The 24,712-nt window shown below is 37.5% G+C and overlaps 1 protein-coding gene across 10 annotated transcripts; it reads right to left on the reverse strand.

Moving 5' to 3' along the window:
- Positions 1-1,088: 1,088 nt before the first annotated feature.
- On the reverse strand, positions 1,089-24,347 carry Znf207 (zinc finger protein 207). Of its 10 annotated transcripts, none has more exons than XR_008222155.1 (14): positions 24,159-24,346; positions 21,563-21,689; positions 18,076-18,214; positions 17,077-17,244; positions 16,896-16,971; positions 16,395-16,442; positions 14,845-14,915; positions 14,164-14,321; positions 12,854-12,946; positions 11,675-11,917; positions 11,004-11,163; positions 10,674-10,857; positions 7,779-7,833; positions 1,089-3,470 (listed from the first exon to the last, which is right to left on the reverse strand). XR_008222155.1 is itself a non-coding variant. In XM_052755987.1 (13 exons), the coding sequence occupies exons 1-12, from the start codon at positions 24,197-24,199 to the stop codon at positions 10,697-10,699; spliced, it is 1,485 nt and encodes a 494-aa protein (XP_052611947.1). In that variant the 5' UTR covers positions 24,200-24,346; the 3' UTR covers positions 1,089-7,833; positions 10,674-10,696. The 10 variants fall into 10 exon arrangements, 6 of the variants coding, with proteins under 6 accessions (XP_052611947.1, XP_052611948.1, XP_052611946.1 ...); XR_008222154.1 differs by having other exon boundaries at positions 1,089-3,473; XR_008222157.1 differs by having other exon boundaries at positions 1,089-2,462; positions 3,408-7,833.
- Between the last annotated feature and the right edge of the window lie 365 nt (positions 24,348-24,712).

Here is a 24,712-nt window from a genome sequence, read left to right on the forward strand (position 1 = left end):
GTGTGGGAAATTTTTATTTTATCACAAAGTTCCAGTGTTAGTAAATTAAAGGCTAGCATATAATTCACCTTTAGTGAACTTACATAAAAAATGACATTGGTCAAGATTTCTGTTCATGCACCATGTAATCATACACAGGCTAGAAAATCTATTCTTCCTTTTGGTGCTTTGCTCAAGATCCTCCACATAATCATATTATATCCCCCAAATGATTTGCTCTTCATTTTCTCCAAGTCCAACTTGACACTTGAGACTAAAGAAAAGCAGACCCATTTCTGTAACTTTTCAGAAAACAATGATATAAAGAAATGACTTACTTCCCAGAAACAATCATCTTTTCCATGGTATTCAACACTTCACTTTAGCCCGTTATCCTTCTGTTACTAACCCAACACCAGAGGGTGGTGAAATGGCTTCCCACAACCCACATTGGAACAAACTCCACGGCTGTCCTCTGGTGTGCCTAGGATAGTTTACAATGTAACAGAGTGACGTGGTGGGTGTGGGGGAGGACACCCACATTAAAAAAAGGGGGGGGGGGAAGCCCCCTCTTCCAGCAAATTCCAGTACTGCCCCGTAACTTATAAAGCACTGGCTAAGGGATGCAGACAGCTCAGCAGTTAAAGAGACACTCCTTTTGCAGGAGGACCTAAGTTCAGTCAGTTCTCAGGACCCACACCAGATGGGTTACAAGTGCCTGAAGCTCCAGCTCTAAGAATCAATCCTCTTTCAGCTTCAAAAGAAAGACTGCATGTGGATGCACCAGACACATAGATTAAAAAAATAATAACAAAAAAATTGTGCACCAGAAATTACACAGTGGTTCTCTCCCCTTTGCCACATTTTGCTTATTTTTAAATGGAAATGAAAAACAGAAGGTTTTAAGTAAACTCCAAGTCAATGTTGTATTGTTAGAATACATATAAGCAAACTGTCTTTAAGGTAATTACAATAGTCATGTATTGACACCTCAAGGAAAAGGTTTTAAACATAAAAGTAGCATCACTTAAATTTCTATATCAAAAAATAAAAACTACCACCAACAACAAAAAACACAAAAACAAACAAAAAGAAATCAGACAAATGAGTAATGTGTGTTTCAGTTTAATCATTTTGAGTACACATATTTGGAGCAAACATTAAATATACATATAAAGTTCCTAGACTGATTCAGGAATTTCTGTTCTCTTCTAATTGTCTTGGAGTACAGTTTGGCAACTCACCCTTACCACTACATGCATTTGAAGTTACATACTTACCAACTGTCAGTCTGCTTATCCATGCTAGGAAAGGACAGAGTTCCTTAGAAATTTATTTCACTTTAAATCTTAAAGACACAAATTCAGACTCAAGACTTTGTTGAGAGCTCATCTAGAATACATTACCATACACACCTACATCATGAATTCCAGATTTTAGAAAACTAATATTGTTTATACTAAAAGCAACAGGATCGACTTTATTGATTCACAAAGGTCATAGCAGAAACGGAATGTATATATAAATATACTGACATTATCTAGAATGTGGCCAAAAACAAGAGGGAAAGAAATCCTTCTGTCACAGGCTAATGACTAAACAAGACAGTAATAAATGGATTTGTGGGCTAATTTTCACAGGTAAACATATGCTAGAAATCAGTATTTGTACCCCAAGTTTTCCATGCAGGGTTAGAATGATTAAAACTGCTCAAGAACAGAACACAATTCTATTATTTCATTCACCTATGCAGTGAGAAACAAGATCACTGGGGAAAAAAAAAAGTACTGTGTTAAAAAAAAGGGAGTGGGATTTGTTTTTTTTTAAAAAGATGTATTTCTTAATTATGTGCATGTGTATGTGCTCATGAGCACGTATGTCCAAGATCCTCATGGAACTAAGTGGTTGTGAGTCACCTGATACGGATAATGGGAACTGAGCTTAGGTCCACTGCCAGCATGACATGTTTTTTCTTTTTCTTTTTTTAGAGAGAAGGTTTCTCTACACAGCCCTGGCTGTCCTTGAACTCCTGGAGATCCACTTGCCTCTCCCTTCTCAAGTGATAGGATTAAAGGTGTATACCACCACAAACTGGAGTTATGGCATGGCCTTAAACTGTTGAGCCATCTCTCCTGTCCCTAGATTTTAATCTATAATTTTAAGTAAAACAATCATTTCTCCTCAGCAAAGGAAATAATCTGTGTTCAACATTTTTGGGCATATGATCCTTTAGGAAAATGAGAGGGGTGGCTGAACCCAAATAGGGCACATAGGGAAATGTCAATGGTCTAAGGATCTGATCCAATTACTACCCAAGCTGTGAAAATTCTGACTGCTCTCTTCTTTGATCACTGTCATGTTTCAGTTAGGCTAAAAAAATAAAGCCATGATATGAAAATTATAAAGCAGTACTCACCAGAAAGGCGGCTCTAAAGAGATAAGGAAAACCATTTCCACTGTATCTACGCCATTCTTAGATTAAACTGTGAAAGGCAATCAAACTTAAGCCCTCAGGCATTTTACAATCAAATACAAAGTGGGAAAAAATTCACAATATATTTTTACTACTGGCTGTTTAAAATTTTAAACAAATCATATTGGTCCTGAATAAAATACTAATGATCCAACTGAAAAATGACTAATCACCATCCAACTTACTTTTACTTTCACTGGTTAAATCTTAAGTATATGGCTTCCTCATTAAACTCCAAGAATTACGTAAGAATTTGACTTTTATTTTAAGTCAGGGAATCATTACACAGCCCAGCCTGGCCTTAAAATCACGCCATTTCTACCTCAGCCTGCAGAGTTCTGGGATTAAAGCATACACAATTGTGCAGGGATCTGGGTGAGCAATGAGCTTCCATGTCAGTGATGAACCCACATGGTCCATTAATGTAATTTATAGCTTACAGAGACAAATTATTTATAAGTATTACTACATTTAAAACAGTATAAGTAAAACTCCCTAGCTTATAATTGTACACCATTTTTCCACTGCTATAGTTGAGGAAATCTGTCTTATGTTGATTCACACTGTAGAAAGTAAAGGTTGACTGAAAAACACCATGGAGTAGCTTAATCAAGGACCCTGGACATGAAGCCGTGGACTACATGGACTGTGTAAATAAAGTATTTCCCCTCTCCCTTCTGTCTAAAAGGCATCTACAAAGGTTCAAGAACCACCAGATAATAAAAGAGCAGCATTACACCTTTATTATAACTCGGGTCAGCAAGTCTAGAGCTACTCACTCCGGTCCAAGAACTGAGTGTTTGAGAATGTCCAATGGATCTATTATTTATACTCACATTTAAGAAACTGCACAGCAGTTTTTTTCCTCCTTATGTGCGTTAAATGAGTATGTTGGGGGTGGGGGTGGGGTAAAAAAAAAAAAAAGGAACATCAGGTACTTACAGATTAAACTAACCTGTACTGGCAGGGCTGTGGGATTTTTCTTCTCTACCAGTAAGTAGCAAATGCTGAAATTCTGCTGCTAGTTAACAAAAACACAAATTGTATTAAACTGAGGAGTTCAACCCATACTTTAAAAAGTCAATGTGCATTTAATTTCCTCAGAGCCTGATAGTACATTTTAAAAGTTTGCCTAAATCTAACAAAATTTACATTGGCTACTGAAATTGAGTGATAATGAACTAGAACACTGAAGTATCTCCTGGACATGCTTTAATGTCCAATCAATAATGTATTCTATGTGTGAAGTATGCTGGAAATTTTGGTTGCCCTAAAAGGGGGCATATATTTAAATGTGATAACCTTTAAATTTCAATTAGCATGTAGACAAATCTTACAGCAATTTCAGCTAACTTTTAATTTTCGTAAGACTTTTTTTTAAATCTCCAATTTTTAAAAAAGGGGACTATAAATTTTGTTACTTCTCCACGTGTATCAACCAGCTAGCAAATAAAGGGGAGTTCACTCTAAATAGATGCCTTGTTTCTGATTCAAATTGTAAGAACTGTAATCATTCTTCGCTCGGTCAACTTGGGCAATTAAACAACCCTAGAAAAGATAGTAGAAATGGTATTTTCCAACGGGATTAGCAGACTATCTTAATAAAGTGTCAATGATCTTCACCAAAATAAAAGGGTAAAATTTCAAAGTAACAAAAAGCAGCAGAAATAGTTATTGATAATACTATTTAAGGTTCTTAAATGTAAACCCACCATACAATGGTTTCTTTCCAACATAATCAGTATCAATTAATGAATATTATATTGGGGAAACAGGTCTTCATTCTTCTTTTTCATTTCTTTTTGGTGCTGGGGAATGAATCCAGGGCTTCATGCATGCTTAACACGCACTCTGCCACTGGGCTACCTCCAGCTTCATTCTTCATTTTTAGTCAAGTAGGGTAATCAACAAATTTCGTTACCAATCCCTCAAATTTAACAAATGGTGAAGACATAGATTTTTAAACATAATAAAAGTTCAAAAGATAACACACATTTACAAGTTCCCAGATACTGTAACAATGTCAGAGGACTTAGAAAATGCCACACAGTAAGTTACTAAAACTGCCCTATAATCTTAAAAATCATAGCAACATTAAAAATAATGGTTGGAGCCTAATTAATCCTTTAAGGCAGTGTACACACATTTATCCTCTCTGCAGTGACTCTATTCACAATGACAGCACACACAAAAACATATTGTCATATTCAGCCTCAAGAGCCTAATCAAAGTTAACACCCACGGAGTTTTACTTACACGGTATTCAATGTATCTAACTTACTTAAACAAAAATAGTTGAAATTGGCTTTAATGAAAACTAAATTTTAGGCTTTGTATCTTTATTCTGGTAGACTATATTTTTCTTACTAAAATATATTTTCCCCTGGAAATGAAAGTGAGCAGATTTTAGAGGAAATTAATTCATATCATTCAAACTAATTTCATTTTAAATCGTTGTCCAGAAGTGGAGGTCAAAGTATCTTTTGAATAGCAAATATTAAAGTGAGAATGAACAGCATTTAGGAGAAAAAATATTGCTTATTCAAAACAATTTTCTTAGCTTTACTGAAATAAAAAATTTTTAGGATACCATCTCATTATGTAGAACTGGATGGTCTGAAGTTACACACAGGCAGACCAGGCAGAAACTGAACTCAGACCCACCAGCTTCTACACTTCGTTTTAGAATAAAGGTGTGCAGTACCACACCCAGAGGAAAAAATTGTGACAGGGTCTTACTCTAACACTGGCTGGCCTCCAACTTGCAGAACTATCCCAGTCTCATCTCATCCCCCAAAATACCAAAATTATATATGTGCCACCACACCTGGCCTTTAAATAAAAATTTAAGAGTCTTTTATCTCCCAACAAAATTGTCAGGTAACATTAAAAGGAATAAACAAACAAAAAAACAAACAAAACCTTGAAAGTTCAACATAAGGAAACCACTCGGTAAGCGCTGGACTTCATTTTCTTGCCAGTTTAAATCCAACCTTTCTCTTTCCTATGACTTTACCTGAATAACACAACAGTGGTCTATTGAGAATGTCTAAGAGCTTAAGATACTGGTTTTGAAAATTCAGTATTATTCTAATTCAGACATCTACCATATGTGCCTCTATATACATTGTTAAAGCGCTCATTTATTTTACAAAGAATTACCACAGAGAAATGATAAGATACTATAAAAACAAGATTATTAAAATGACTTTATGACAAAAAAAACCAAAATATTAAGAAAGGTTAAAAAGAAACCCTCAATTTCATTCATGAAAAGCTAATATAGAGAACAGGGGAATATTTCCTCAATAAAGTTTTCTCATATATTCCAGTCACTTCACTCAATCTCCTTTGGGAGGAATTTCCCAAAAGTGACAAGAAAATTAGTTTCATTTTTTAATACACAATTTCAGTATTACATAGGTAAATATTACCTTTAAAAATGTCTATCTGATTTATTAAGGGTCCATACGTAGTAAATTCTAACCAATACAGATGTTGTACAAATCCCACATTCAGAAGCTTACTCAAACTGTATCTCACTAAAGTGAAGTCAGCATTATTCATCAAGTTTTACTAGTAGGCTCCATAGAGACCTAAAACTACTGGTTCTCTGGGTCACTAAACTACAAAGAGACACCAGAGGACATTATCAACCCCAATCCACCCTGACAGGGTCTACACTGTAGCCCAGGCTGACCTCACACTCACAGCAGTCTTCCTACCTCAAATTTCCAACTGTTAGGAATACAGGCCTAAACTACTATGCCAAGCTCAAAGAACATCTTTGATTAGGAATCTATTAAATCTCTCCACCAGTCCTATTATTGAAGTAAATAACATTTTAATTTTAACTTAGAACTGGGTCAGGTACTTTCAATTCAATATACTTGAGAGGGGTGGACACAAGATAAAACTATCTCCAATCACAGTTGTTAAATGGTGGTGGGAATGAAATCCAGGGCCTTTACCATATTAGATAAGCAAATACCCTATGATTAAATTATAGTGAAATCCCTATAATAAATCTGTCTGTAATTTACTAAAAGTTATAAAAGATTTCAGTGGAACATTGTCATGGAAAAACTAGTTCTTAAAAGTATTAAATCTAGCCAGGTGTGGTGGTGCAAGCAAGGACAGATCTGTGAGTTTGAAGCGAGCCTGGTAAACAGTGGAATTCTAGACAGCCAAGGCTACACAGAGAAACCCCATCCCCAAAACAACAATAACAGTAACAAACAAACAAAAAAAAACCCACAAAACAACAAAAAAGACTATAAAATCTGTTTCTAAGGGCTGGAGAGATAGCTCAGAGGTTAAGAGCACTGGCTGCTCATCCAGAGGTCCTGAGTTCAATTCCCATAAACCATATGGTGGCTCACAACCATCTATAAATGAGATCTGGTGTCCTCTTCTGGCATACAGACAGAACACTGTATATATAATAAGACATTTTAAAAAAAACTGTTTCTAGTCTAATGTAAGGAATAAACAAATTAGAAGTTACATTCTGCCATCCCCAACATACAATTTTTGAACACCATAATCAAAGCAAATTCTAATTGAAAACAAATTGGATATACTACTGGTGTGTGCATATTATACAAAGCACTGTTCAGTAAAAGCTGAAAATTATCTTCCAAAAAATCATTCCAAAACCAGTTCAATACTAAACATGACCCGATTTCAATTTGGCTGCCTGAAAATTAGTTATCTATCCATTGAGACATGAAATACCCAACCCCTTTTATAATACCACACCTGTAGTCTACACCCATACATACATACCACACAAACACAGACAAATCACCTTTCCACTCATTACAGGGCTCTACATTAACATTTGCTCTAGTGTGGTGAGATTTGAGAAAAGATCATAAGCATTTCTAGATGACCTAACCACCCTGATGTTCAATATAAGCTTGGGATTTAGAACAAACCAGTATCCTGTGGTATTTCAAATAATTAAGCTTATCCTTGAGGTTAAATTTAAGTTTGAGCAGAAAACAACCAGTATTATTTTCCTAGGGGTCAAAGTAAAAATTTGGAACATTTCATGCCTCCAAATCAAGAATGTAAAATGATCAATTTATTAAGGTTCATAAAGCTTTAGATATTAAATAACAAAACAATATTTATGTTGATTAACACCACAGTCAAACGTGAATATTAATATAGAGCCTTCTCTGCCAAAGGAATATAAAAATCCTAAGTTTAATTAAATTTAGGGGCCTTCACCAAACTTGCTGCAAGTTTGGGGACATAAATATCCAACAGCCATAAAGCTGTGAAAGCCCCTGTAAGTAATAAAATAAATCCCACTTGCCTCAGACTGAACAGGGCAACACTGAGACTCAGCCTCAGCCTGTCCTATGGCAGGGCTATAGGAAGAAGAAAATTTTAATTTTAGAAAAACATCACCCAATTAATTAAAAAGACATGCATCAAAATGTAGTCCCAATGATCAAGCAAGCAACAGAAAAAGCAGCTTTTTGTATACAATTGCATTCTGAGCCCAAAACTTATTTGAGATTTCTACAAGTAATTCATTAAACTGAGTTTAAATTCAATATGTAACCTGATCAGTAAAACAGGTATTCTCCCCCTAACAAATGGTATGAAATTACTACAATATTAAGGAGTCAAATTAAGTGGTAACTCCAGCAGACACTGAAAAGTGGGCCCTCATCTGTTGGTCTTTTCACTATCAGTGGCAAAATATAGAATAGAAACTAGTGCCAGACAGTTTTGTTTTAATTGATTCACAGTGGATGGAAGGCAGACCCAAAGCTGACAGGTGCTTCCTTAAATGTTCTTATCAGTGTTCACAGGAACATACCAAATAACTAAAAGCAGTCTTTTGTGAAGAGAGCTGAAATTCACTTTTAATGGCATTATTTAAAGGTAAATCATTTCAATTTGCTACACTTGTGGTTTAATGACACTATGGACCCCAGAAGCAATTAGGTAAAATGTATTTTTCTAGAAGCTTAATTATCCTTGATGCATGCGAAAATTACACTTTCAACAACATACTAAATGTATACCACTCCTGAGCCACATACAGCTAAAAACACAGGACAGATTATATGTAATTAAATGTTATGCATAACACAAAAATCTTCGTACGATTATTTTACTTAAGTTGTAGACTTCAGAGAACAATAAACCCTGATATATTGTTCTTCTTTGAATCAAATGCAAGTGTAAAAATTTGTATAAATTTTGTTGTTCTATCAATACTTCAGTTTTCTGATAATCCAATACATTAAATTCTTCCAAAGTATTTTGTTTTAGAAGAAAGTATTTTTTATTTAATCTAAATTTAACCTTGTCATCTTTTTTTAACCTTTAATATTCTCAATACAGTGTTTTCTCTGGCAGTATAAAATATATGCTGTCAAACCTAAGAAATATATAGAGGTTCCAAAACTTTAGACTCACGGGTATTCAGATGAAAGGACATATTATATAACTTAGCTGCTGACAGAATAATGCATCTCTGGTAATATATGGATTTTTTGTTACACACTGTAACTTTCTGCACCTCAACAGTAACTACAGGAAAGGCAGCAAAAAATGAATCAGTGCAGAAATATGAGACTGAAAATGGCATTTAACTTTCAAATAATTTGTAACATTTCGTTCCACAGAGTGACTTTTACCTGTTAACTTTCCTGTGTGATAAGTCAAATATTTTCAACATATTCCTACAAAATTATAACCATTTTTTGTCATCACATCTATATAATACCTTCACAGAAATTACTAATGACTATTAGCTTTTTCTCAGAAGTTTTAACAACATATTTAGAATAAATCAAATCAATTTGCATTCACTATATGGGTAATTACTCTGTGTAGATTCTTAAAACATTCCATAAACCCACCCAAGCACACACACACACCAAAAAGATGGGGGGAAAAGTCAACAAAATCAGTAAGAGCTACTATGAGACTCACAAGACAAAATCCCCAACAGCAGTCACCCCCTAAAATAAAATTACCTATATATAGGGACACAACAACATTCCAAATTTCCAAGGATCAGGCTCAATCACCTCGCTTTAGCAACAGAGGGCACCTCCCAAATCCCAAGTAACAAAACCTCCAAGGAGGATAATAAAAATTTGCTAAGCATTTGTTAACCATCCCAATACCATGATAGAGGCACATTTAAAGTTAACATATATCGATCCATTAACACAAGAAGCATGCACCTAAGCTTCTAGAAGTTTGGCCCTGGAAAGCTGCTGAGGTCCATAAAGTACTCAACTAAAGTCTTGTATCAATGAAAATGAATGGGTCTGGCACTAGGCTCTAAACAACCTTAGTGAGAAGTTTTGAAGTTTATATTTTAAATTTCAGGGACATCTGATACCAAAGGATGTGAAACAATGACACATAAAGACTTCATACCCATTATGTAATGATTCATGTGTCTTAAGAGTTTGTCAACGGAAACATTAACAAAAGCAATTCTATATATACTGTTAAAACATGCAGCTAAGATAAAAAATCTACAACTTAAAGAATCCAATCATGTATCAAAACCATATTGGTAATTGAATTTTATTATGTGGACATCTACTGTGGCATGCATCTGTACAAACCTTTCAGTCAGTGGTCCACAGCTGGGTTATGAATAAAAAGGCATAAATTTTTTCTTCATTTTATTACAATAAAGTTTAACAGTACAGAAAAGTCACATGACCTCAGTGGGCCAGATTTCTTAAACCCTGCAACAGAGGAACTCTCTAAATACATTAAATATTGTTACACATTCAGACTTCCAATGTACAAGTACTTGGAAACAGTTACAGCCCTCACCAAGCTAGGTTGGGGACATGAAGTCCAACAGCATTGAAAATGCTGTGAAGGCATAACTTTACAAATAGCAATGTAAGCTTACAGAACTTGCCTTTATTTAAGATGGTATGTTCATGTAATTCCAGCGCCTTCACAATTTAACGAATCAAATTTACTATACTTCACTTCTAAAAACCTAGATGAAACATGAAAAAGAAGCCATACAGTATAAATTGCAACTTCAGGAAAAGTTCCTGTTTTATTATTCCAAATAATTTCTCCCAAGTCAAATAATGTCCAATAGTTCCTGGTATGTGGGAAGATAATGTTTGTTAAAGTCACAATGAAGCCTTATAGACGGAAGCTTGTCTATATAAAGAGCACAAGTTGAGAAAAGGTTTAATCTCCAAACCTATTAGACTTGATGAAGTAAGATCAGTAACGGCCACCTTGCGACATAACAGGAGGTCTCATTCCCATTGGAGGACGAGGAGGCCCACCTTGGTAAGGGGGCACCATTGGTGGTCCCTGTCCATAAGGTGGCATAGCGCCAGGAAGGTAACCTGGCATGCCTTGATGATGACCACCATACTGACCTAAAAAACAACGAAAATATACATAAGGTTGGTCTGTGTATTGTACTTTTAAATCAGTAAGTACATTTTGCAGAAAGCTAACATTTTCATATGTATATCTAAAATTCACCCCCCGCCCCAAAAAAGAAAAGAAAAAGAAAAAGTACCATGAGGTGGCATTGGAGGTCTCATTCCTTGCTGCTGTGGGATACCTGGCTGTGGTGGCATCATGCCCCCAATTGGTCCAACTGGTGGATTACCAATTGGAGTCTGTCCTGGTCGAGGAAGATTACGTTGATATTTTGGTAACTGTGCCCTTCTTTCTTCCTGAGAATAAAAATAATGTAAAATGTAAGACTGCAGAAGGTTCCTCAAGTAAAAAGACAATTATCCAAAATCCTGGTAATTTTAAATGTACAGTTACTCCCGAATAATTACTTATGATCCAACAAATCAGTGTTACTACTTAAAATCTCCATGCCTTAAAAGCTTACCTATTTATTTTTATATTAAAGCATGGCTAGCTAAGATCACAAAATTACAAATCTAAATATTAACTTTCTGTCAAATAAAATTAATTTATATAGGCTTTAAAGAGTCCATAGACTCTGACAGGCAACTCTTGTCAATGAGTACAAGCAAATTTATGTCTAAAATATGAATTATCCTTCTTTCTTTTCTTACTATTTTATGGTTTCTTAAGACAAATAAATGAAAACCTTTTAAGTTTTAAAATCAGGTAAGTCCATCTAAGTACAAATTAAAACCTCTCCAATAGGTAGGTTGCTACAATGCTATTTGACCAAACAATATTAGTAAAAACCTATAAACAACTTACCAGTGATATATCCTCATCTGGATGGATCAACTTACTGGTTGCACTGGTGGTTGTAAGTGTAGCAGGCTTACTTGTAATTGAAGCTGCTGGTTTTGCTGCAGTACTGTTTGTTGTACTAGTGGTTGACGCTGTAGACTGTGTATAAGCAGGGAATGTAGGCTTTGGGGGTTCTGTAGTTGTTGCAGGAGTACTATTTAAGGGCTTGAAATCTGTACCAACAGGTCCTTGGACAGCTGCCTGAGCCTGTAAAATAATGATCCTTTATCAATAAATGTCAATACCCAAAGTTGAGTATAACAGAAAATTTACATAGGTGGGGGAAAGAATAACATCAAATAGAGAAAACTTCAAATGAAACCCAAAACAAGTTAATGTATGATAAATGTTCCACAAATTTCAATCTGTAAGACTATCAAAAGATACTGGGTTGAAATTACTATATATCTCAGATCTGTCTTATACCTCCTCTCCATAAACTTAATTTACAATTCTTTGTATTAATTCTAGTTTGCTATATAGAATCATGAAATAGTATTTAATGCAACTGTTTTTACTGTCCTAAACTCTTTAATTCATCTTTCAAACAGCTCAAAAAATTGAAACTACAGAATACAAGGGTTTAGATAATAAACCCATTAGTAAGCATAAAAATAAGGAAACAGTAATCAGTTGTGACTCATCAATGTTACCACCTCTGCAAGTATTCTATAGATAGCAACACACTACCCTCCAAATTAGTAATGGCTAGAATACACTATAGACAAAAGGGTTAATGGCGCAGGCTCTAAAGTTAATATGAACATACATTACTTTCATAATACAAATGTTTAAGATGTCTAGGTCAACTTTAGAACCAAATGCAGAGTGCGGATCTCCTAAAGATGTGATGCATTAAACAGCATAAATTAAAAATAGCTTAATCATGCATCAGGATAACCATTGGCCACTACAGTTCATTTACTGCTCACATGCTTTTAACCCTTTAGAACCACAGAAGTTCAGAGTATTTTGTTGAGCTCATTAGTATGAATTCAAATTTTCAAACACCATTTGAGTTTTAGTATTTGTTTTACTTCTAAAAAACTAAATATATTTGTAAGATTTAGCTTTTATAAAGGGTCCAAAGGGTTAAGTTGTAAAGCCATTTTTAAAAATTTTAAACTGCAACTTCCTGCGTACTTGTGCTGTGCTAGGAAACAGAGCTTTAGAAGATGCAGACAGACTTTCTGAATTGGATGAAGCTGTACTTGAGCTTGTTACAGGTGTCCCCATCTGTAGCATAAAAGAAAGGAAACAATGAACCGTCTCCGGAACAAATGGGTAAAAATATGCCATGTGGCACTTCTTAGTGTAGATTGCATTTTTTGTAAATACAGATTGTAATGCAATCAAATGTCACTTAAAGAGGCAGAGAGTTAATGCATTTTCAATAAACAGTAGAAGTACATGCCTCAAAAAAATGATCTCTATATCAATACAACTAGTTAAACATAAGCTTCTTTTCTAAACTTACTGTTTTACATTGCAGTATTCCAAGAATAACATAAAATGAAAATAATGATGCACTCAGTTCTCTATGCAGATGCTCTACACAATAAAAGGAGTCTATAGATTCTGATAAAAGTTCAACATCTAGATAAATAAAATCTCTATCCATCACAAAAATAAGTTAATATGCTTTAAAGGCACTTAGAATTTAGCACCCAGAAACAGTAAGAAATTGAGTAAACATCTTAGAGATGATCTTAAAAAACAAAACATCTTTCTTTTAAATATATCTACTTAATTCTAAACAAAATGCACAAAAAATGTGACTATTATGTATCTAGCCTACTCACCTTCTGGAAAACTTTTGATGGAAGCAAGGATACTAAGAAATATAACTAGATTAAAAAAGCCATTGAATGATACTCTTCTAACTCAAGAGCAGCACTGTGATTTACCATGGTTCTCTTAAAATGAGCAGACACACCCAACCAAAACAAAATGTTTTGTTTTGTTTTAATTTTTCAAGACTGTGTTCCTGTATTATAGTACTGACTCTCCTGGAACTTGTTCTATAAACCAGGCTAGCCTTGAATGTCTGCCTCTGCCTCCAGAGTGCTGGGATTAAAGGCGTGGAACTACCTACCACTGCCAGGCCTGCTCAAGTCTTTAAGAGATTTCATCATTGGCTCTGACCTAATTTTACTCCCTTCAACAAGGCAGAGGACCAGAAACATAGTCTACTTAAGTTCTTAGAAATTCAACTTTCATTTCTAGCTACAGCTAAGAATAAAGAATATACAACTATGAATAACATGATTCCTTTCTGCTGTGAATAGAGGAAATCAAACTATAAACATAGCACATGATAAGACTACATTTTAATGTTACATATTAAATGTTTTACTTAAGAAATTGATCTGTGACAATGTCAAAGATATCAATAAACAAGCCCACTTTATCTTTAAACATAAATGCACTCCTTTTCAAGAATTTGACCGTACCTGTCCAGCACTGGGGAAAAGAGGCTTAGTAACTGGAGGCTGTGGAGCAGGTACTGCTGCTGCTGGTGCAGGCGGTCTATTAAGAATACCTGGCGCTGACACAGCCTGTGCTTGAGTCATTGGAGGAATTCCAGGACGTGGAACAGGAGGGGGCATACCTACACAAAAAGTTTGCAAAGAACTCAATCAATGGAACAGTTCAAACAAAAATAACTATGATTATGGCCTTTGTTCCTCCCAACAACCACACCTCTCAAACTGTCTCTTCTTTTACAACTTTAAACCCCAACTATAAACTTACTGGTGTCACTGTTTTAGCCAACTAACTTTTTTTTTTTTTGAGCTTTTGAGACAGGGTTTCTCTGTGTAGTAGCCCAGGTAGTCCTGGAACTTTCTCTGTAGACCAAGCTGGCCTCTGCCTCCTGAATGCTGGGATTAAAGGTCTGTCTACCATCATCCCCTTACTCTACTCCACCCCCACTGAACTGGAGTTAACTATGTATAGGCTAGTCTGGAACTCTAGGAATCTATGTCTGCTGGAATTAAAGTGCCAGGGTTAAGGCTACATGTAACCACACCCACTCCACTTAGCAAACTTCTTTCAACATGTAAGAGAATTAGAAACTTATAGGAATAAATGCTACCAGACACATTACAAAGGAAACTGTTAACATTTCATACCTGGTGGCATACCAGGCATCAGAGGTGGTATTCCAGGTCCAGGTGGCATCATTCCACCCATTGGCATCATTCTATTAAAAAGCAAAATTTAAGAAAAAAGTGAAAACAAAAAACATTAACAGTATAAACTACAAAATGTATTTTGGCAATTAGAAAACACTAGATAAAAAACTTGAGTATCTCAAGAACTGAAATCAATCAAGCCACAAAGATCTACCATATACTACAATATTCCTATTATAATCAACATTCTAAAACCAGAAACTCTTCAGTTTACCCGTAAACGCGTTTTTAAAAACAAAAACAACAACAACAAAAAAAAAAAACCGAAAAAACAAAAAACACTGGCCAAACAAGGTCTCTGAGATCCAAAAGTATTCTAAGAACATATACAGGAGGCCCCATCTTAACAAATGTGCAACTGAACACTTTTGTTCCACCTGAAAAATATGCACACCAAATAAATAGAGATATTTCTATTTGAGTTGTCCAATGTGGAGTAAAAATTTCTGTCTGAGCCGGGCGGTGGTGGCACATGCCTTTAATCCCAGCACTGGGTGGCAGAGGCAAGCAGATCTCTGTGAGTTCGAGGCCAGCCTGGGCTACAAAGCAAGATCCAGGACAGGCACCCAAACTACAAAGAGCAACACTGTCTCGGGAAAAAGAAAAAAGAAAAAGAAAAAGAAAGAGAAAAAAAATATAAAAATCTGTCTGGGAGGGACAAAGAAAAATCATCACCAATATAAACATATAAGCTCAGATTACAAAGAATTTTCCTTCCTAACACTAAACCATGACTTAAAAACATAACCCATATTTGTAGTTTCCCCCCTTTAAAAAAACAAACCAAAACAAAGCTCACCTTCAAAGATCGGCCAGTGTCCAATTTACTTCAAAACATTATATTACAGGTATATGAACTTGACTTATGGTTTGGTTTTGGTGCTGGGGATAAACCCAAGTGCCTGGGGCATGTTACACATGCACTCTAACACTGAACTATATTAGTCCCGTACTTCTATAATGTAAGATTTTTTTATCAGAAATGTAACTTCTATATTTAACTCCTAATTAGATGAAAATCTGATTACCTTCTATAACAAAGCAGATGGCAGATAATAGATTTCTAAATAGTACCTCTTATCTTGGGTCTTACTACTTAATAATAGCTTGAGAAAGCACCTGCACTTTAGAAAACAATTCTTTCCCTTTTTTGAACAGAATCTATGTAGCCAAGGCTAACCACTATGTACCTGCCAGGGTGGCTTTATACTAAAAAAGGGATATGCCTGTTTCTGCCTCCCAAATTCTGAGATTAAAAGCGTGGGCTAACATGCCTGGGAAAAAAATTATTTTAATGTGTCTATTTGCTTCGAAATGTTTTAATTTTCTACTTTGAAGAGACGTGTCAATTAGCTGACAAACTTAAACAGTTTTAGTGAGGAAGATTAGAAATTTAAGTCAACTGAATAGATATCATTAAACACACACACAAATGACATTATGATTATATTATACCTCCTGAATTACATTATGAATGAGATGCTTACATGTTTTCACCGCAAAATGACTGGGTGTATTTTCTCTGATGATGCAATCTGTGAAAATGTATGACAAAATCAAAATCTAACTGTGATTTTCAGAATACAGCTGGAAAGTGTATTGTACACCTTTCACATCCAACTCTAAAAGTGATGGGCAACACACAACTCAACTTCATTTTAGTTTCTGATGCTTTGGTAAATCATTTACAGTTTCCTTTTCACCAACTACAGAGCATCCTTGATAGTTCCAAAACTAAGACACTCAAAATCAATAACCAACACTTTAATCACATCAAATGCAACTGAAGCAGAGGGTTGTCCTACATTCATCCTAAAACCCAAAAATCTACTTTCCTCAGAGGCAAATACATTACTCACCCCTAACTAGTAAAGGTTTAAGATTTATAGAGCCCATTATCTTTAAGAAGCAAAAAATAAAAAGTAACAATTCATAGCATCCAAGTCAAAAAAGGCCCAAGCCCACAAACCAACTGGAAGTTTGCTTACCCAGGTGGCATGCCTGGCATAACTGGAGGCATGCCTGGCATCAGGGGAGGAACACCTGGCATCAATGGAGGTATGCCTACAAAGTGTTTCAGTAACAAAATTAGTATTGAAAATTAAGCTAGAGGAAGTAACACTTACATCATTACAAAGTCCTCAAATGAATTTTTAAGGAATCCATTACCTGGAGGCATTCCTGGTGCCCCAGGGACTGGCGGCAGTCCTGGCTGGGCCATTGGTGGGATATAACCTTGCTGAGGTTGAACAGGCTGTGGCTGGAAGGAAGTTGAGGCTGCGGATTCATCATCATCATATTCATCAGAATCATCTTGTTGCTTCTTTTTTTGACTCTCTGCAAAGAAAAGGTTTTAATTCATTTCACACATAAAAGGGAAAAAAATAACCTAAACAACTCTTTTTTTTTTTGCTTTTTTTCGAGACAGTGTTTCTCTGTGTAGTTTTGGTGCCTGTCCTGGATCTTGCTCTGTAGACCAGTCTGGCCTCGAACTCACTGGCTCCCAAGTACTGGGATTAGAGGTGTGAGCCACCACTGCCCGGCTAACTCAAAAAAAAAAATTTAAAGTACTATTGCCCACAACTTTAAACCCAGCACACAAGGCAGCTCACAGCCACAGGTAACTCCAGTTTCTGGGGATCAGACACAATGGATCACAGATATATCTGCAAGCAAAGCACCCAAACACATATTTAAAAAATATTAGAATTAGAAGCGGAGTGCAGTGGTGTACAGTTGTTATCATATCTACTGAGAACAGTAAGATGACTCAGCAGGTATAAAGGTACAAGCCAGGCAGTGTTCAGACCCCAGAACAACCTGCACAGTTGCCCTCTTATCTTCCACAAATACCATGACACATACAATAATAAAATATAAATTTAAATTAATTGTTGAAAATAGCAATACTTTTGGGGCTGGAGAGATGGCTCAGAGGTTAAGAGCACTGACTGCTCCTCCAGAGGTCCTGAGTTCAATTCCCAGCAACCATAGGGTGGCTCACAACCATCTGTAATGAGATCTGGTGCCCTCTTCTGGCCTGCAGATATACATGCAGGCAGAACACTGTATACATAATAAATAAATCTTTAAAAAAAATTTAAAAAAGAAAAGAAAATAGCAATACTTTTGATGTGAAGCTGTATTCTAACACATTGCCAACTTTACCTTGAGTTTTCTGTTCAAGAAGTCGCCGTCTTTCATCCATATCTTTCTCTGGAATACCTTCCATGCCGTATATTTCCAACTCTATGTCTGTTCTCCCAGGTATTGCATTTGGTACAGCATCTATGGTTTCTTTATGCACCTAAAACAACAACAACAAAAAAAAAAAAACTGTTAGATAAAAGTAATTCATGAAGGTCTTTTTTGAACTACAAATTACTCAAGGAGGGTGAGTTGGGGTGGAAGGCACGGGGCCGGGAAGGAGGGAAGGAGGAAAGGGAGAATCTGTGATTGGTATGTAAACTGAATAGAAAAATTTCTTCGGGCGGTGGTGGCGCACGCCTTTAATCCCAGCAGAGGCAGGCGGATCTCTGTGAGTTCGAGGCAAGCCTGGGCTACAAAGTGAGTTCCAGGAAAGGCGCAAAGCTACACAGAGAAACCCTGTCTCGAAAAACAAACAAAAAAAGAAAAGAAAAAGAAACATTTCTTAATGAAATATATATAAAGAACAACAGGGGAAAAAAAGAAATTACTCAGCCGGGCGGTGGTGGCGCACCCTTTAATCCCAGCACTCGGGAGGCAGAGCCAGGTGGATCTCTGTGAGTTCGAGGCCAGCCTGGGCTACCAAGTGAGTTCCAGGAAAAGGTGCAAAGCTACACAGAGAAACCCTGTCTCGAAAAACCAAAAAAAAAAAAAAAAAAAAAAAAAAAAAAAAAGAAATTACTCAAAAGACTACTTAGTAAAATAACTGATCTACTTTAAGCTTTCTGTATTCAAGTCCTACTTTTACCACTGGTTTTAAACACCTGTCATTTGACCTCTAAGCCTGAATTTACCTCATCTGTATAACAAGTAACTTCTAGGGCTTAAAAAAAAAAAAAACACCTTGTGATCTTCCTTTTTATTATTTAGCTATCTTGGGGGGTTTGCAATGCCATGTCACGTATATGGAGGTCAGAGTACAACTTGTGTGAACAGATTCTCTCCTACCACATGAATTCCAGGGATCAAGCTCAGGTCTCAGTCCAGTTTTCAGGCTTGAATGCAAGCACCTTTACCCACTGAGCCATATCAGACTCCCTGATGTAAGTTTTCTTGCTGAGAATACCTTAAAATTTTTAACTCCTCACTTTTTCTCAGACTTCACATCAAATTACCAGCTAAGGCTGTTCTGAAAGCACAGCCTCTTTCCTTTAATCCTCTAAGTCTAACTGGTCTCACTGTACTCCAGTCTATTTTCATTTTTTTAAAATAATTTATTTAATTTTAAGTCCTTTGGTGTGAGGGTGTCACATTCCCTGGAGCAGGAGGTGCCATATGGATGCTGGTTATGGAACCTGGGTCCTCTTCAAGAGCAGTCAGTGCTCTTAACCACTGAACCAACTCTCCAGCCCCCTCCACAGTCTATTTTCAACCTTCCAGACAGAATGGTCCTTTCTTTTTTTTTTTTTTTTTTTAAATCTTTTTTTGTAAAGATTTATTTATTATGTATACAGTGTTCTGCCTACATGCCAGAAGAGGGCGCCAGATCTCATTACAGATGGCTGTGAGCCACCATGTGGTTGCTGGGAATTGAACTCAGGACCTCTGGAAGAACAGCCAGTGCTCTTAACCGCTGAGCCATCTCTCCAGCCCAGAATGGTCCTTTCTTAACAAGTATAAAATGGGCCAAAGCTGTTGCTTAGTAGTGGTAGAACATGCGAAAGGAAACCTAAGATGTTAAACGCTCAGGGTTAGACTGTCAGCACAGTGCTACAGGTACATATAAATATCAAAAGCATGCTTTCAGTATTTAAATCCCTTTCATTCAGAATTAACAAACAAGCCAGATATTGGTAGCACATGCCTTTAATTCCAGAGCCAGGCAGATCTGAGTTCGAGGCCAGCCTGGTCTACATAGTGAGTTCCACAACAGCCAGGATTATACAGTGAAACCCTATCTCTCAAAAAAATAAACAAAAACAACTACTGCCCTTTCATTCATATAATATAAACTGAACTCTATGAGGGCTGTGCACCCAAATTTTTTTTAAAAAGTGTATAATACAATGACCTTCATAGGAATTTTCTGTGATTAACGGGAAATGTTCTATCCCTCCCCATCAATAGTCATCGACACCACATGTAGCTACAGAGCACAGAAAAAACATATGTGGAAAACTATTCTTTAACTTAGTATTCATTAAACATCTACATGAAACTAGGAGCTATTATAGCATACAGCCATAGGTCTAAGGTTCTAAAAGCCTTTGTTTTGAGGCTTTGAAACAAAGTTTCACCGTAGCCCAGGTATCAAATTCAAGAGCCTATTTCCTTAAGATTCTAAAGCACTATAATTACAACATACTACTCAAGCAAAGCATTCTGAAATCTGAGTCCTAAACCAGGAGGTGATGGTGCAAGCCTTTAAATCTCAGCACTCGGGAGGCAGACACAGATGGATCTCTGAGTTCAAGGCCAGCCCGATCAAGAGTTCCTGGACAGCCAGAGCTATTACAGAGAAACGTGTCTCCAAAAAAAAAAGGGGGGGGGGGGAGATTCCTAGTTATCCCACAAACTCACACACAATAAATGAATGAGGCTTAAGATGGTTCAGTGGTTAAGGACATATACTGTTCTTGTAGAGGACCAGACTTTAGCTTGCAGTACCTACATCTGAAGGCTCACCACTATAACTCCAGGCCTAGGGGATGACACCCTCTTCTGGCCTCCAAGGCCAACTGTACTGACAGGCACATATCAGATACAAACACAATATTAAAAATTAGTATTTTTAAATAAATTAAATGTAAAGATAATAGGAAAAGGATCTTTTTGTAGCATCCAGAGCCTCAAGCATACTAGGCAAAAAAAAAAAAAACTACATTAAACTACAACTCCAATCTTTATGTAAACTTATGACATTAGGATGCAAAACTACCAATTCCAAAGCTTTCATGATTCCACTGTGAAAAAACTCGAGAGGCTGGAGAACTCAGAAGTTAACAGTGCTTGCTCACCCTCCAGAGGACCCAATTTCAAATTTTGACATCTAAATAGGAGCTCAAAGCTGCCTGAAAATCCAGCCTCTGCAAGAACCCACACCAAACAGCACAAATCCAGACTTAATTTAAAAAAAAAAAAAAAAATCCTCATGAAATCTGGACATTACACAAAACAGTGCTTCCAAGTAGAATATAATGGTACATTTTAGATCTCCCAAGAAACTGATGTCTAAAAGAAATAAAGTCTAATTATCTTAGTGGTCAGAGAACAGATGTGGATTCTAGGTAGGTAGTTCAATGACAGAGCTTTTGCTTAGCACATGATATCTATTATTACCACCACCACCCAAAAAAGACAGAGAACAAATTTGAATTTTTAAAGATTTGGCTATTTACATAGTGTGATAAACAATAAAGATACACTTCCCAAAGACAAATTAAAGATTCTTCGTTGTGCGATTACCGATCACAAGGTGACAAAAACTAAACAGAAGAGAAATCCTTACCTGCATGCAATGAATAGCTAATCCAGGTCCCGTGTACAATTTCTTATGGCATATATGACATTTAAAATGCTTTGCTTTTTGGTGCTGTATAAGAATCTTCTCATCATCAAAATCTCTGTTACAATACCTAGTAAATAAGCATTAAGGTACAAAATACTGCACAGAAATGACCCCGATGCCAACAAAAACATCTATCAAGCCTATCACAGTTGTGTGGATTCCACCAACTTGCAAGCTAAGGCAACAGGAAACTTGAGCCCAGGAGAGTGGAACAACCTATGGATATTCCATCTAATGAACTCCAAAACAAAACCAGAAAGCCAGAAATGGTGGTACTTGTCTTTAATACCAGCACTCAGGTAGACAGAGGCAGACAAACCTTTGAATTTGAGGCCATCCTGGTCCACAATAGTGAGTTTCCAGACCAGTCAAGGGATACATACGGAGATCCTGAGATCAAAATAAATGATAAAACAAAAAAGCCTTTCATATAACGTGAGAATAGGGGCAACTTTAAAATGAAGTAACGAAAGACAGGTGGTGGTGGCGCAAACCTTTAATCCAAGTGTTTGGGAGAGGCAGGTTGATTTCTGTGATTTCATGACCAGCCTACACAGAGGGACCGTCTTGAAAAACCAAAATAAATAAATAAATAATACAAAAAGAACCAAGATGTGGCTTAATCTCAGCACCCAAGAGGCAAAGGCAGGCTGATCTCTTTGAGTTTGAGGCCAGCCTGATCTACAAAGTGAGGACCAGGACAGCCAGAGCTGTTATATAAACTGTCTGGAAAAAGCAGTGAGTCTGAGGTTAGCCTGGTCTACAGAGTGAAAGTCCATCTCAAAACCAAAAACCAGGGGCTGCAGAAAGGGCTGAGGGGTTAAGAGTATTGCTGCTCTTTCAGAGTACCCAGGTTCTATCCCCAACACCCACAAGGCAGCTCACAACTGTAATTACAGTTACTGGGTAAACACTGTTCTGGCCTCCAACAGCACCAGGTGTACATGCGTGCATGCATACATGCATACACATACACACATACACACACACAAAGCTAATAATAAAGAAGGGGACTTAATATATATATATAATTTAGTTTTAGTACTTAGAGATTACATGTCATGTACTCCTGGTCTGAGACTATTAAAACTGAGTCAGGACAGGTGGCACAAATCTGTAGGCAGTCTGTGGCACGAATATATCCAAACCTGGCAAGCCTGGTATGCATACTGATTGAAACCTTATCGCAAAAATAAAAAAAAAAACTTTTAGCCTGGCAAACCCCACGCCTTTGATTTCAAGGCCCGAGATGCAAAAGCGGGCAGATCTCTATGTGGTTGGGTGCCAGGTCAGACAGTGAAACTGTGTAGAAAAAATTTGTCAATGGACAAAGCAATTTCAAACCGGGCAGTGCTGACCCACGCTTTTAATCACCAGCACTCAGGAGGCAGAGCCAGGAGGATCTCTGCAAGTTTCAGGACAGCCAGGGCTACACAGAGAAACCCTGTCTCGAAAACAAACAAACAAACAAAAAGCAATTTCAAATCGGGTTGTGGTGGCCCACACCTTTAATCTCAGCACTTGGGAGGCAGAGGCAGGCGGATCTACAGAGGCAGCCTGGTATCTATGGAGCAAGTTTCAGGACAGCCAGAGAAAACGCCGGCTCCCCACTGCAAAAACTGAAAGGGGGGTGAGGGTGGGGATTTCACGAGAATTCATCAGATACACATTAGAATCAAAATTGGGAATTCATCAATATTTATATTCTAAGATCAACTTCACGGCAAAGGGCACATTCAACTAAACAATCCATAAAATGCCTTCCACTCCATATTAATTTACTCCATCAGGGAATGTAAACTCACGTATGTTTAATCCATAATACTAGGAGTTCTGACCTCACAAGATTTTTTCCTATGAGCGTTATTACAAAATTTGTGACCGATTTTTACCTACTTGCCGACTATTTTAATACAAATTATTTACATGTAATAGATAAAAATCAAGCTGAATGTAAAATACACGTTAACGCTTCCAGAAAACATGAGAAAAATGGCTTCCTTTCCCAACAGCTTTTTTTCCCAGTCCTACAAAACTGGGTAACAGATACTAGAAACTCCACCCAGTTAAGCGAAAGCTTCCTGAAGATTAAGGCGCCAGAGAGGGACGCGGAAATCAGCCCTCTGCCATGGGACGGGGGGGGGGGGGGGGGGGGGGGGGGCCCGCTGGGAACATTCACAATCCAGTTCTCTAGGGAGTCAATTAGCATATAACCCCAAACTCAAGTCCCTCTGTGGGATCCTCAACGAAACAACGGAGTCCTTCGGGGCGACTGCACTTGAGGAGGGGCTCCAGGCCCATCACTCACACCCAACAAGCTCCCCCTGAGTCACCGAGTCTAGCTCCACCACACGCCGGAGCCTTCCCGCCGTGGGCACCCCAATTTACAAGAAACCAGCCCAAATCCTAGCCCAGCCACCAAAGCCCGCGGGCCCGGCCGTGCCCCGTCACAGGCCTAACGCAGGCCTCTCAGAGACCCGAGTCCTCAACAAGCGACACCCACGCTCGGCCTTCACGCCAAGCCCACAAAGGATACCAGCACCACGGCTTCAGCTGCTTCTTCTTCTTGCGACCCATAACCGCGACTCTACAGACCAGGCAGAAAGGAGGCGAAAAGCAGCGGGGAAAACCAGAAGAAAAATCGCCCACTTCTCTGAACCAACCGCCACCGCCGCGTCCCGCAGGAAACAGACACAAAATGGCCGACACCCTCGTTCTCTCTCCACCTCCCGTCAGCCACCGCGGCGAGAGCTGGGGCGGGACACGTGACGCGGGGCCCCGCCCTTATGTGGGTGGAGACGCGCTGCGGCCATCTTAGAGGGTAAAGTGGTGCGGGCTCTCCGACTGTGCACGCTTAACCCTTAGTGTTGATCTCCGTGTGTGGGTCCTTCCACACGTACTCAAATTGAAGGGACGAAAAGGTTACCAGATTGTAAAAGATTACCTTAATTATACAAAAGATTGTGTAATTAAGAATAAGTTACAGATAAATAAGGAATAATTGGGACATGACCAATTTGGGTTTTTTGGTTTGTATGTCTTTTCAAGACAGGGTTTCTCGGTGTAACCTTGGCTGCCCTGGAACTTGCT

This window comes from Peromyscus californicus, unplaced genomic scaffold, assembly GCF_007827085.1.
Source record: "Peromyscus californicus insignis strain IS unplaced genomic scaffold, ASM782708v3 Scaffold_3__1_contigs__length_106647218, whole genome shotgun sequence".
Taxonomy (NCBI): domain Eukaryota; kingdom Metazoa; phylum Chordata; class Mammalia; order Rodentia; family Cricetidae; genus Peromyscus; species Peromyscus californicus.